Source organism: Sphaerodactylus townsendi, linkage group LG04, assembly GCF_021028975.2.
Source record: "Sphaerodactylus townsendi isolate TG3544 linkage group LG04, MPM_Stown_v2.3, whole genome shotgun sequence".
NCBI lineage: Eukaryota > Metazoa > Chordata > Lepidosauria > Squamata > Sphaerodactylidae > Sphaerodactylus > Sphaerodactylus townsendi.
Genome location: NC_059428.1, coordinates 72,363,551 through 72,377,117, shown reverse-complemented (window position 1 = coordinate 72,377,117; position 13,567 = coordinate 72,363,551). Strand labels below are relative to the sequence as shown.

The window sequence follows — 13,567 nt, the reverse complement described above, 5'->3', positions numbered from 1 at the left end:
TGAAGCGCTTGACTGTGTCAAGAATCATGTGTACTGGACTACCCTGCATTTCTTGATGGAAAGGCAGGATTTTTAAAAATGCGACAGGTTATGAATCAGTTGGCTCAGCATTCAACACTCCACCCTGTAACTGACATTTTTAAAATATTGGTCAACGATCAGAAAATAGCCAAAGATCTCTGTAAAAGTTAAAAGACAAATATTAAAAAACCATTAGACAGAGCCTTGGCACGTTATTCTCATGATGGTGTTTAACCGATCTGAAATGGCAAAGATGTGCATCACTGAACCTACCTGTGATAAAATGAAATCTTATACACTAATGACATTGTAACTCTATCAAAGTCATTGTAACTCTATGAAATGCTACTTTGATGTTGCTAATGTATTGATTTATTATTAATGTATTAGATATTGTATGGATTGAGTTTGATATCTCATTGTCTGTTAATGCTGCTGTTTTTGTTCTTAGACGTTGCATAGCTGGAAGTGCCAAGTCACCATCTGAACTTGGTTCTATTTAGTCATATATATTTTATTACTGTTACTGGTTATTACTGTTATATTGTTGAAATGTACTGTTTATCATGTTGTTAGCCGCTCTGAGCCCTTTGGGGATAGGGCGGAGTACAAATATAATTGAAATGAAAAAAAAAGAAATATCCTTCTAAGTCCATTGAAGTTAACTGGCATAGGAGGAAGCATCTCTGCTTAAGATTGCACTATGACTGATTCTGCCTCCTCGGAGTATGCTTAAAGACAGTCAGGAGACATGGCACTCTTTGCTCATTATGCATTCACACAATCAGCCACTTTTTCCAAATCGTTGCTGGTGGCAACCAAGGCAAAAAAATCTCCAAATAATTAGGAAAGCAAAACTCACTTTCCTCCCTAAATACTTTGGAAAGGACTGGATAAAATCCAACCAAATATTTAAACACATTGATCTCAACATACCTGCTTATCAAATGCTACCCATGATGGTGCATCACTTCCAACACCTCTAGGGAAAACACTATATTTAGGTTTCAGCTTTTGTCCAAGCAAAGGTTCGCCTCCTATTCCAGGTTTGTCTTCTCCCACCAACATAGAAACTTTATTGCAGTAACTCCAGTGCTGGGATTTATGGAACTTTTCTTTCCCTAGCTGCAGTGGAGATGAAGCAATTAGTATTTCAGAAAGACAAACGATCAGATCATTCATAGAAATAGCAGCTACAAGACTAGAAAACTTCCAAAGTTCGTAAACATTATTGAACATGACAACATAAACATACAAAGTTAAATTGATATTGTTTTCAAAAGGACAAAAAATCAGTTCTAGATACTGTCAGTGCCAAATATTTAGCCATTTGCCTGACTGCTGCAGCCATATCCCTACAGTGAATGATTCTAGTGGAACTCCACAGAAATTAATGGGATCACTTGGGCAAAAAGAGTGGAAACAAACACATATACTGAGTACTGGGCAGAAACAGACCTGAAAAAGCAAGTATCTATGATGTTAAGTGAAATCAGAATTGGGAGCCATTCCCAGTCAATTAATTATTTTTACATATTCTCCCATTTAAAATTATTAGAAACAATGATAAAGTAAGACTGCATTATGTTAAGAATATAGTCACAGTGACAAAAGTAGAACATTATACTATGAAAGAAAGGAACTGTGCTAAAGATAAGCCTGAATGGACTCGAAAGGGATTGTACAGTTTCTTCAGCTCCCACTTCCTACCAAATTCTTTGTTGACATGGTTCTGATACTTTGTTGTCTTTGTTCTGATACTTTAGTGGAACTAGCAAATTGCTTCTACAGATTTTGTCTGTTTGCTGAGTACCTTGTCCCTATTTCTGTCTTTAAAAGGGGAACAGGGCAGTAAAGCAAGCATCCTCACCCTTACATGTGAACTGGATATTGAACTATTGCCTTTGAATCAGGACATGTAAAACTGTTCCACAGTGGCACACAACAGACAAGATGCATCCACTTCAACCTCAGTTAAAATTCATAAAAAGGAAAGGCATAAAATACACTGAAAAACCTAACAGGATAGCAATGAACTTATCCAAAAACTGAAAGGAGAATTACATTAACTGGTCAGTGGTAAGGAACTGGCTAAGAAAAAAAATGTTATCTTTTGAGATACATTTGACAGAAGACACCTGGAAAAAAGCAACTAAGAAAGTAACAGTATCACCAGAATCACAAAAGAGAATAAACTTGAGGTGGGGAGGCTTTAAATCACATGTGTCAAACTCAAGGCTCACCACGTAACACACACTTCAAATCCCATTGTCCGGCTCAGCCCCAGCCCCGGAAGCAGAGGCAAGCCGGGAGGGGGGCAGCCTTACAGGGCCAAATGGCACCCAGAGCAAACCCCCCTTTGGGTGCCCCCCCCGGCGTGGAGCACTGCTTACTCGCAAGTAAGCCTTGCTTACTCGCAAGTAAGCACCACTCCCCAGCCCAGCAGCCGGGACGACTGGCGCCCCAGCTGCTGGGCAGGAAGAGGCGCCGAGGGCAGCCCCTCTTCCCAGCCCAGCAGCTAAGACACCAGTTTCTCCAGTGGCTGCTGGGTGAGAAGGAGAGCCCCTGGCAGCCCCTATTTCCAGCCCAACAGCTGGGACACCAGTTTCTCTGGCATCCCTGCTGCTGGGCTGGGAAGAGGGGGCAAGGTCTGGGCTGCTGGGCAAGAAGGAGAGCCCCTGGCAGCCCCTCTTTCCAGCCTAGAAGCTGGGACACCAGCTTTTATTTATTTTGGAATGATATCCTGTGTTTCAATGTACATTAATGTTCAAAAAATGTTTAGCTTTAGTCTGTCAATAAATGTTTGTCCTGTTCGGCCCGCAACCTAAAGTGTCCTTTGAGTTTTGGCCCCCTGTGCGATTGAGTTTGACACCCCTGCTTTAGATGCTTAACGATTTCAGTGCTACAACCCACAAATATTTCATTAGTAAATGTGTGCCTTTTCTTCCTAATCAGCGAAGATGAATTTGCCCTTGACTGTTCAGTCTAGCTTCAAATCTGGTTTTGGGATTTAGGTGTCTTTGGTAGCTCTAGTAGCAGATTTCTTTTTACAACTGAAGACTGCCTCATTCATTCTTCTTGACAAGTCTGCCACATTTAAATCAGCTGATAATTTCTGCTGAGTTGTTTATAACATGAGATAGGAATTGGAGATGTGGCTCTCTGGTAGAGTTGAGGGTTCTCTTTCCACAGAAAATGGTTGAAGGAAGCAAGTTATCAACACTATATAATGGGAAATGCCACAAGAGTTGGTATTCTCCCCTATGCTTTTTAACACCCATATGAAGTCCCTCAGTGTGCTCATCCAAAGCATTGAAGGCAGAAGGCAGAAGTATGCTGATGATGCATCTCAGTGAATAAGCTTCCAGATGTTACCATCTGTCCTGTACTAGTGCCTGACTGCTGTGGCCAAATGGAGAAAATTGAATCCTGGCAAGATGGGAGGTGATGCTTGTCAGTACAACATCTATTCTGGAGGAGTTATGCAGCCTACTATGGTTGAGTTTCAGAGTGTTAGAAGATCAAGGATCCTGATTAGGAAAGAGGTTCCTATCAGAGCTAAGAGTGCCTTTTTCCAGCAGCAGCTAGCTTGAAAGTTTTTGCCAGATTTCCTACTTAGAGATTGCTGAGCTGGCCATGCTGGTTTACACTACTATAGCTGCAACATTTAATTATGTTAATTCTTCTTGATTGGGCTGCCGTTCAACACTGCTCAGAAATGCAATTGGTAAAGAATAAAGCAACCTGTTTATTATTGGCTGCTGGCAACTATTCAAGAGGGTATGCAGGACATTTTTGAACATGTTATTATTATGCATTTATTTATTTCCATTGTTGTTTCATTTGCAACTGTAATAGTTTACAATGTAGAGTGTTTTAATTATTACCTGCCTTGGGTCCCTATTGTTGTTTTATTTTAAATAAATAAATCTAGGTATAATTGTTTGGCTACATTCAGACTATAAACCATAGTTTGCTTAAACTCTGGTTTAGTGTGATGTCTGCATGTAAGCTGCTCAATGTTGTAATGCAGGGGTCACCAGCCTGGTTGAGCCTGTGGGCACATTTAGAACTAATAATACAGCATTACTCAAGGCACAGAAATCAATGAGTACAGAAGGGTTATGCTTAGGATTGCACTATTAAAAGTCTCCTTTAAACAATCATCAAGTGTGGTGCAGATGCTGCCACCATCTTATAAGGACAGTGCCAGATGACAGTACTGACAGAAGAGTATGACGATGGACAGAGTTGTTGCCAACTGTGGTTTGGAAAATCCTGAAGATTTAGGCAGTGGTGTATCTATGGACAAGGGAGGGCCCTCGCCCACAGGCAGGCGCCAAAAATGCAGGTTCGTTTGTGGGTTTTTTGATATTTTTGTATTTTTTCTGTTTTTGGCCTACAGGGGACACAGTTTTTAGGCTAGCAGCACCAAAATTTCAGGGATTTTTTATCACCCAGATTTGGTGAGGTTTGGTTCAGGGAGTCCAAAGTTATGGACTCCCAAAGGGAGTGCCCCCCATCCCCCATTGTTTCCAATGGAAGATAATAGGAGATAGGGGCTACACCTTTTAGGGTCCATAACTTTGGATCCCCTGAACCCAGCTTCACCAACCCTGGGTGGTATCATCAGAAGAATCTCCTAAAGATACTCTGAAATTTTGGTGCTGCTATCTTAATAATTGCACCACTGACAGCAGGCACCCCCTAAATTTCCCCAGATTCTCCTTTTAAATCCACTCCCTTCCTGCCAATGCTTGTTTTCTTTCTTTCTTTCTTTCTTTCTTTCTTTCTTTCTTTCTTTTTTTATTCTCTCAATGCCTAATAAAGGTTGTTGTGGTTGTTGTTATTATTATTATTGCTGTTGTTGTTGTTGTTGTTATTAAATCCACCCACTTCGGCATGGATTTAAAGGGAGAAACTGAGGTGTTCAGTTTAAACATTGAAATTGATGCTGTTATTTCCAGAATTAAGGGAGAATCTACCCCAAAGTAGCATGCTTTCAATGTTGTTTAAAGGCTAGGGGACTGATTCCAGCACTTTATGAGGATTTAAAAGGAAAATCTGGGCTCCCTAGTTTAAACACCATTGAAAATGATGTTTGGGGAATCCACTGTTTGGGGGTGGATTCCAGCATCACGGAGCATGGGAGGAGTGATTGATGTTCAGACACATGGCAAAAGGGTTGAGGTGTGGTGTGGTGGTGATTTTGGGGTGACCAAGCGAAAAACCAAGCGTATCCATGAGGATCCATGTTTTTGAAGCAGGTTTTTGGGCCACCACAGCGCCACAGAGCGTGGGAGGAGCAATTGCTTTGTTCAGACACATGGCAAAGGCATTGAGGTGTGATATGGTGGTGATTTGGGATGACTTAGGGCAAAAACCAGGCGAATCCATGAGGATCCATGGTTTTCAAGCATGTTTTTGGGCCACTGCAGTGCCACGGAGCGTGGGGTGTGTGATTGTTTTGGTGTTGCCTGTAGACTAAGGCATGCTCTATAGTTTCATGGTGGTTCATTTCTATCTGTTGAAAGAATGTATGCATTCCATCGAGGATCCGTTTAAAATCATCTACGGATTGCGCTGGTTTGCATGCGCAAAAAAAGTGCACTGTGAAATCCACAGTAGAGCGTGGTATGCATGGGCTGTTGCTCGTGTCAGACATTACGCAGCCATGTGCTTGACTGCCATGATTTGGCTGGCAAATTTTTGAGTGATTAAGTGAGGAAATCAGGAGGATCCATGAGGATCCAGGCTTTTTAAACATGTTTTTGTGGTGCCACAAAGCGTGGCACGTGTGATTGTTATGTTCAGACACATGGCAAAGGACTTGAGCTGTGGTTTGGTTGTGATTTTGGGGTGACCAAGGGATAAAATCATGGGGATCTGTGGGGACCCATGCTTTCTAACCACGTTTTTGCGCCACTGTGGTGTCACGGAGCGTGGGATTTGAGATGACCTGGAAAAAAATCATTTTTGGTCATGGTGGGGGAGGGTGACTGCCCATGGGGGGGAGCATCAAACTCAGGTTTTGGCCAGGGCTCCAGTTTGCCTAGGTACGCCACTGATGCGCATTGACTGAGGTTTCCAATGAAGGAGAGGAGCAATCGTTTGCAGGAATGGCTTTTGTACTGGCTGCTGCCGGGTATTCGGAATCGGCTTCCAGACGGAGGGTCTATACCCGGACAGGCACAAGCAGGGCGGCGAAGGGTGTTCTGTGCAAATCGGGGGATGGGCACAGAAGCTTGAGCAGCCCTCGGGAAACGATGGAAACCAAAGTGCGGTCACTTACATTCCTGTTGAAGGAGTTCCCAGGCAGGAGCGGGAGCGCCATGATTGTGCCAGTGATGCCCACTCCGGGCTGGTGCTGCTGCCCGAACCCGGCTGGTCGCCCTCCGCGCTGCCAAGGCTACAGGAAGCGCTGGCATGCTGTTTGGAGTTCCGTTGCCTAGAAACCCGGATGATGTCATAGAAGGCGGTCTTCCTTACGCCCCTGCTTTTTGCTGCCCCCTACAGGTACGCAGGGCTTCGTACAAGCTGAGGAAGCCTGCCCACCTCATACCCCCGCCGTGGCGTGGCTCCCTCTGGTTCACTGCTATCTGCACGTTTCCACTGAATTTCTCCGCTGTCGCCCTCGCACTAATGCTTGCACTTTTAAAATTTGCCGCTCAACATTTCTGATCTAGAAAGCCTCTCCGCTCTTAAGCCCCTCCTATTTAACACAACTTTGAATTCTTCCTAAATAGGAATATTGCCGCAGACTGATGACAGACAGCACACAAACTACTTAAGGATACATTTCGGATTAATCCGCATGTTGGCGATGTACATCTACTTCAGCATACCCGTGATTCCCTGGGCAGGGACCCCAACCTTTGCTAGTCAATCACTACAAACTGACATCTTGCAAAACCTAAGGTGCATGCCATTTTGGCCTTGATTTCTCCTGTGCTGCACGCCTGATGTTGAAAAGACATCCATGCACCTGGCCAAAGGCGCATGATTGTAATGATGGATACTTAAGTCAAATTTTGAACATTCATAACAGATTCAAGACGACAACAATTGGATTTCTAGTACTTATCACGTTTCCATCAAAGCAACTTAGATGGCATATAAAGTCTGCATATAATTTATTGACTTTTGAAATAACATCCTATTTGTTTATAATTACCAATTGTAATAAAAAACCCTTGATTTAATTGTAAAAACATTAGTTCCCCCAATGACTGAGGAAAGAAGTGTGGTCTTATCTGGCATGAAAAATAAAGGATGTGTACTTAATAATATGATGAGAAAAGGGGACATTGTGAGCAATTTTTTTAAGTCATTATTGCAACAATTGACTTTCTGCAAAAAAAAAATTCAGGCCCATATACTTCTATTCCTCTGTATTAATGTATAGAAAAGGAATAAAGAATCACAGTTCATGGACTGTGCACAGGGCACCCACCCCATCTCCTTTCTATGTCCTGTGCATCTGCACACTCATTTTACACTTATTTTATGAGAAAAGTAAGTCAGAAGAGAACATAATTAAGAGACTTTCTAGTATGAAGAATAACATTTCAGTCATGTGTCATGTTGTTTGCAGGAAAAAAATAAGGCAAACTGGAACCAACTGACAAGATGCTGATCATGGTCTGGGCCCATCCATATCAGCAGCTAGCCTTTTGGCAAAAACATCATAGCAAACATAGGCCAAAGAACTGAAGGCAGCCTTCTCTTGTTTTGGACCTCCACAGCTTCAGTCAGTCTGCTTTGGACCTTCGCAGCTTCAGTCAGCATGAACCACACACACACGTACAAAATGCTGAAAAATATGTTTTATACCTGAATTCTCCTGGCATTATTACAGTTATCTTTGTTACTACTACTGCAGATACACACCCTGGTAAAGGACTGGTTCTGTGTCTTCACATCATTTCTATGTACGAATACAGCTCTCAGAAACAAACGTCATCTTCAAATCACAGTTCAACTATGTCTTTTCAAAAAGGGTTTAGTTGAGGAGAGTGTCTGTTTTTGTCATGGTTTTTAAGATCTGTCTTCTTGAGGTTTGCATTTGATTCTCATTCTTTATACTATGTTAAAATCTGCTACTGGAAAGGTTGGAAATTTATGTTTAAAATGTATTAAGCCAGACACTTTAACAAATTCAGACCTATGTACTGTCTTGTTGGAGATGACCATGAAGCATGCATTGCACATGAGTTTTGATTTAATTTTGTGTTAACAGGGTAAAATATTTACATTATTGCTTTAAATTTTATATTTAACTGAATATTGGAGCCGGTGTAGAAAGCAACTGGTCAAGAAAAGAATTCATCCATTATCATTATGATACAAAGTTAAGTTTATTTCATATATGTTTATTTTTAATGTCACACAGCAAAACATTCTGAGATACTTGATAAATAAACATTGTGCTGCCACTGAGAATTACAAGAGATGCAACAATGAAATCATTGCTAAAAATACTAGTTACCACAATGAAATTTGTAGGTGCCATGGTGATCAGGCATTTGTTATTTGTTCGGTTATATATATAAAACCTTTCCTGTTTGTTCCATAAAAAAAAGTACAACTATGTAGGGGTGAGCCCGCGGACCCGGCAGAACCGTAGAAGGAGCGCTAGGCATGCCGGTGCCGGCTACGGCCTTCCGGGCGCACACGCTCCCCCAACCCCCGCTCCCCCATGAGTCACGGGTCATGAACTGCCTGACTCGCTGTCACCAGGTGTCCCACACAAAGGGACACAAAGGCTCCTGCCCTCAGGTGAAGATTAGGCCCAGACATGGATACTTCCTCCGCCGTACGTAGCAGTCCGGCTGAGATCATGCATCACATGATGATCTCCGCTCTCCCGGCTTCTCTCCCGGACCTCCAGTTCTCCTCCATTTGTCTGAATCCCGGCACTCCTTTACATTTGAAACGCATCCCATTGACTCCTAATAAAGGTGTGTGAGGGCGCATGCTGCTGGAGAGTTGGCCAGGATCACAGGGATCCCGCTGGGCTTCCCCTGCTTGCTGAAAACGGTTGCCTTCCACCAGATGCTGAAATCTCCGCTGCTGTATGCGTCTCTTCCCTGGGGACCTGCGATGGGTATGACTACAAGCTGGTGCCGTAAAACCTCAGAAGGATCCTTCGGAATCTCCGAACCTCGCGTGATCTTACGTAAATACTGCCGCCTGGGAAAGGGGCTTCAGGTACCGAATTGCCGATCCGCTGGATCAAGCGATTCAGGGACCCACCCCTTCGCAGTACCGGTAATTATCCGGCCAGCTTTGGCATCGACGAGATCCAGGAGCTGCGCTCGACACTCTCTCGCCTGATCGTAACCAACCGGGTAAGCATGGGCTTGTGTTACCGTGGCTTTTGACAAAGCATCGCGTTAGCGAACTGAAAGCGCCGAAGCTAGGAACGGCTGTAGGGTCTCCTCAGTAGTAGGGAGCTCGCGCCGTAAGTTGGTTGAGAGATTGATAGGCAATGTCCATGGTACCCAGAAAGGGGACATTATTCAATCTGTTCCAAGGGACTGAAACATTATTTAAACTCTGCACAGAGAGCCTCGCTACCGATGTCACTGCTGGTATATACTGACGTGTAGAGACAACCGAGTTATGTCGCCGTATCAGCCTGCAAGTGCAAGTCCAATGGGTGGTGTCTTTGCCATGGATCTCCCTCCTTTGATCTTTCACCGTTTACCTCTCGAATTGCCCGGAATTTTCTCTATCTCACCTTCAAACAGGACGCTTGTCCTACTCCCGCTTGACTTCTGCTCTTGCCACTCACTCTCATTCAAACTTCTCCGCCAGGTTTCATCGCCGCCAGGTCAGCTCTCCTTCTCTTTCTTGTCGCAGCTTCTGTCTTCCGCCCCTGCTTTTCTTGAAGCCACATCGCGATTCTGCCAATGCCACACGTGAATGGCGCTGAATGGCGAGTTTCAAAAACTCTAGCAGCAGCCGTATTACCCACTCTATCTGCAGAGGGAAGAAAACCCTGACGTGAAGACGATTCCGACTCTTCTCAGCCTTGCCTGCCCAGCCCATCTACACTGGACTCACATGGGGAGGAGACGGGCGTCATTCAGCCCAACGCGTCGCTGAGTATCGCCTCCCATAGGCTATAACGTTCTCGCACTGAGCTCCGCGAGGCAATAAGGTAATACTGGAACGTGCGGGGATCACCAGCCCCTATCGTGAGAGGCATGTTTGGGAAGCCGCCATGCCGGAATCACAAGCAATGGTTCCCGGAGGACCTGGAAAACCACTTTTACACATGCTCTTAAGCTCCCAGCAGGCATAGTATGTTTGTCTGGGAGAGCCAGGCACGCCGGCTAAATGCATAGAGTAGAGGTGAGTGCTGCCTCTCATGGCGGTCCGCCTGGCACTTCCGCCACACAGCTCTATGGTTGTCGCCAGGGAGGTTTACCGCCTTTCCCCATGCTGGAAATTAAAGTCGGAATTCTGCCTGGAGGCCACCCCTACGGGTTGCCTAGCCTCCGACGGCGGCTTACCGGGCATTTCGCTTTTTAAGAGTGCTCCGCCACTGGCAAACTCCACCTCAGAGCTTCTCCAAAAGTAACGCCCGCAAAGGCCTCAGGGAGCTCTTTATGCTGAGAGTTCCTGACGACAGGCCTCCAGGGAGGCCCCTGCAGTAGGCAGAGCTCCACTAACGACGCAGGCCATTCAACACGTAGCTCCTTCCATGCGCCAAAGAAAACGCCTCCTCGCATGAGTGCTGCAGGCATCGCTGGCTTAGGAAGAACTCCCCAGGCTGGCCGGGACATGCTTAGGGGCCTGCTACAGAAGCATCGGGTCCTCCTCACCATCAGGCTGCCCTAGCCGCCGGGCGCTTTCCACTGCTTTCGGGCGCACTCCAAAAGTTAACATGGCCTTCACGGCTAATGGTATGGGGACACTTCCGGGAGACTGCAGTAGCCTCACCTCGCTGGAGGGGCTACCACGGGTTCTGGAGACAGGGAGGAGGTTACTGCAGACCAGGGGGCGCAGGGCTGCAGTCGGAAAAGATCCGGCCGGCTGCCCCCCACAACCAGGGGCCAGAGAGGGAGGGTACAGAAGCGTACTTCCAAAACCAGACCACGCCCCCAAAACCCTCTCTTGTGGGGAAAGGCATCTCACCTATCAGCCCCAGCCCAGTGTGACAATTCCGTTCTCCCGGAAAAGGTCGGGTTAGCTCCACCCGAGGCCTCCACTATTGAGCGGGGGTTGTCTGTCGTTCCAGGGGACGCTGACTCCACAGTCCAGGGAACCACTGCTCTCAGGCCACCGGCGTGGGACGCAGGCCTACCTGCGGGAAAGCCACCTGGCAGAATCAGCCGCCGCCCAGCTTGGACCCTCCTGGCCCCGCAAGGAAGCTGCCGTTCTTGCTTCAGCCAGGCTACAATAGGAAGCCACGAGAACGTCATGCCAGTGGCTCACCAGCCTCAGGTAATCCACCGTGCAGCAGGCCTAACGCCTCACTGGCATGGGCATCGTGACTGTTCAGCCCCACATCTGCTCGAAGGCGTGCACCACAGTCCATGCTCATATCGACTCTGTGTGGGAGAATCCCAAGAGCTGTGGTCGAAGCACCGTGGACTAAGAGATGAGTAAGCCCGCCTCACTGCTCTCCCCGTAGATTGCACGGGAGACCCATTCGCCTGCCCAGGTGAGCAGTGGGTCAGCTGCTCCAAGGAAAAGCTAGTCGCCATTGCCAGCTGGTAGAAGAACAGCTGTTTGACAGCCGTGGCTGTCATTGAAATTTCCACCTCCGTGGAACACTTCCCTGTGTTTGTAATCTCCAAAAGAAAACGGCCGGCTGCATGGCTGCTATTCCAAGAACTTGAGAGCGTACGCGCGTATTTTCCAGCCCATGGGGCCCCCCTAATTCACGCGGGCCTTCCTAACCCCAACTTCTTCATTCCTTCTTCTGAGTATCAGGTCCGCCGGTCATTGGATCTCAAGGGACTGCTTCATTCTGCATCCCTTCTTTCCCCCCGAGACCGAACACGCTTTGCCTTCTCACCGTTGCAGTCCGCTTAACCATCAGCAGCTTATTTCTCCACCGGCCAGGTATGGGCAGTGGGAAAGTCCTTTTGCCCAAGCGATGCCTTCACCCCAGCCTTCTGCCAATGTCCAGTAGTACTTCTGTTCATCACGCCTCTGGCCCCATTTACCAGCAAGGCCATAGGAATCCCTGAAGTCTCTAATCATCCATTACGATGTGGATGACATATCTTGGTCGCTGTACTCCACAACTCCTCCTCCATTAATGGTAGCATGCGCAAGCTGCATGGACATGTTACAGTAATCCGTTCTACATTATTGCCCCTGAAAGGTGCAACGGAAGCTGAGATGTTTCTGTACCTAGGCGCATAAGCTCCCTCCACTCTTACCTCCGGGCTCCTACCCTGCCGGATTGAGCTGTAAAATCCCCAGACATCGCCTACTGAAATTTCCTTCAACTGCAAACAGCCTCGGGACCCTATAATTCGGGCTCTTGTCCTTTCGCCTTCCTGCCACCAATTTCACTCCAGCTCCCTCTTTTTTCATAAGCTTCCGCTCGCCAAAGACCCCGGGACAAAAATCCAGCTCACTCAACAAACACAGGAACGCTTTCAAGCAATAAAGAGGTCCCTGCCCGGGTCTCACCGGATCAGGTGGATCGAAGTCCCTCTCCTCGGGACCAGCCTCTTCTCTCTCTTTCTCTTCATAAACACTCCCTCTCTTCCAACCGAGGTCTTGGGGATACACAAACCCCTCTACAAACCTTCTTAGTGGAATGGCTATACTTGCCTCTATGCTCCTGCCTTCCAGGAAATCTTACTACCTCGGCCAGTTTCTTGGACGCTATTCATCAACCAAAAGGACACCAACAGCTACTTTTAGTAATGAGTCGGGTGGGACCCGACAAGATCATCGCTCACTCTTAAACAGAACAGATTTCCAACACCTTTTGGAACACTTCTTCTTCCTTACAGCTGGCCTTGAGGGTTTCTCAGTAGGGGAAATCCTCTTTTCATCTTCCCCCAGACTCCACGCTTTTACCCTCTCCTTCATTTCTAACCCTTGCTCCGTCCGGACTCCTGGCTGTGCCTCCTATATTCCGGCCCGACGCTATCCACGGTTCTTTGCCGATGGTGGTGCAAAGGCCGCGTGAACTATTATTGCCTTTTCAACAAGGCATTGGGCAATGGCAGGCCGGCTTACACGCCAAGCCTCAGCTTCAGCCTTCCGCGGGAGCAAGCTCGCTGCGACCATCCCAGTTTTTTTCGAACCTTCCCCAGCCCCTTCAAACCTCTTTCCGTCGATTCACAATATGTGGGAGTATGTGGCGATCACCCACCTGACCGTTCGGGCTTACACGCTCGATTCAACCCAAATCTCATGGAGTTCCTCTTCCAACTGCTTAAAAAACTTGCTAGCATCCCTAAGGCTTCTATAGCTACTTTGTGGGCTACATGCCAGCCACACACCGCCTCCCAGGGACCCCTTAATAGCGGGAACCGACGCATGATTCATCGCCATACCCACGCCTCCT

General features: G+C 46.6%; 1 protein-coding gene across 1 annotated transcript in view; it reads right to left on the bottom strand.

Moving 5' to 3' along the window:
- Window positions 1-6,444, bottom strand: part of EFHC2 (EF-hand domain containing 2) — a 52,101-nt gene extending 45,657 nt beyond the window's left edge. The window contains exons 1-2 of the mRNA XM_048494353.1: window positions 6,314-6,444; window positions 958-1,146 (exon numbers count right to left, since the gene is read on the bottom strand). Coding sequence (XP_048350310.1) covers window positions 958-1,146; window positions 6,314-6,355 — 231 coding nt within the window. The 5' untranslated portion in view covers window positions 6,356-6,444. The remainder of the gene's footprint in view (window positions 1-957; window positions 1,147-6,313) is intronic.
- Window positions 6,445-13,567: the final 7,123 nt, after the last annotated feature.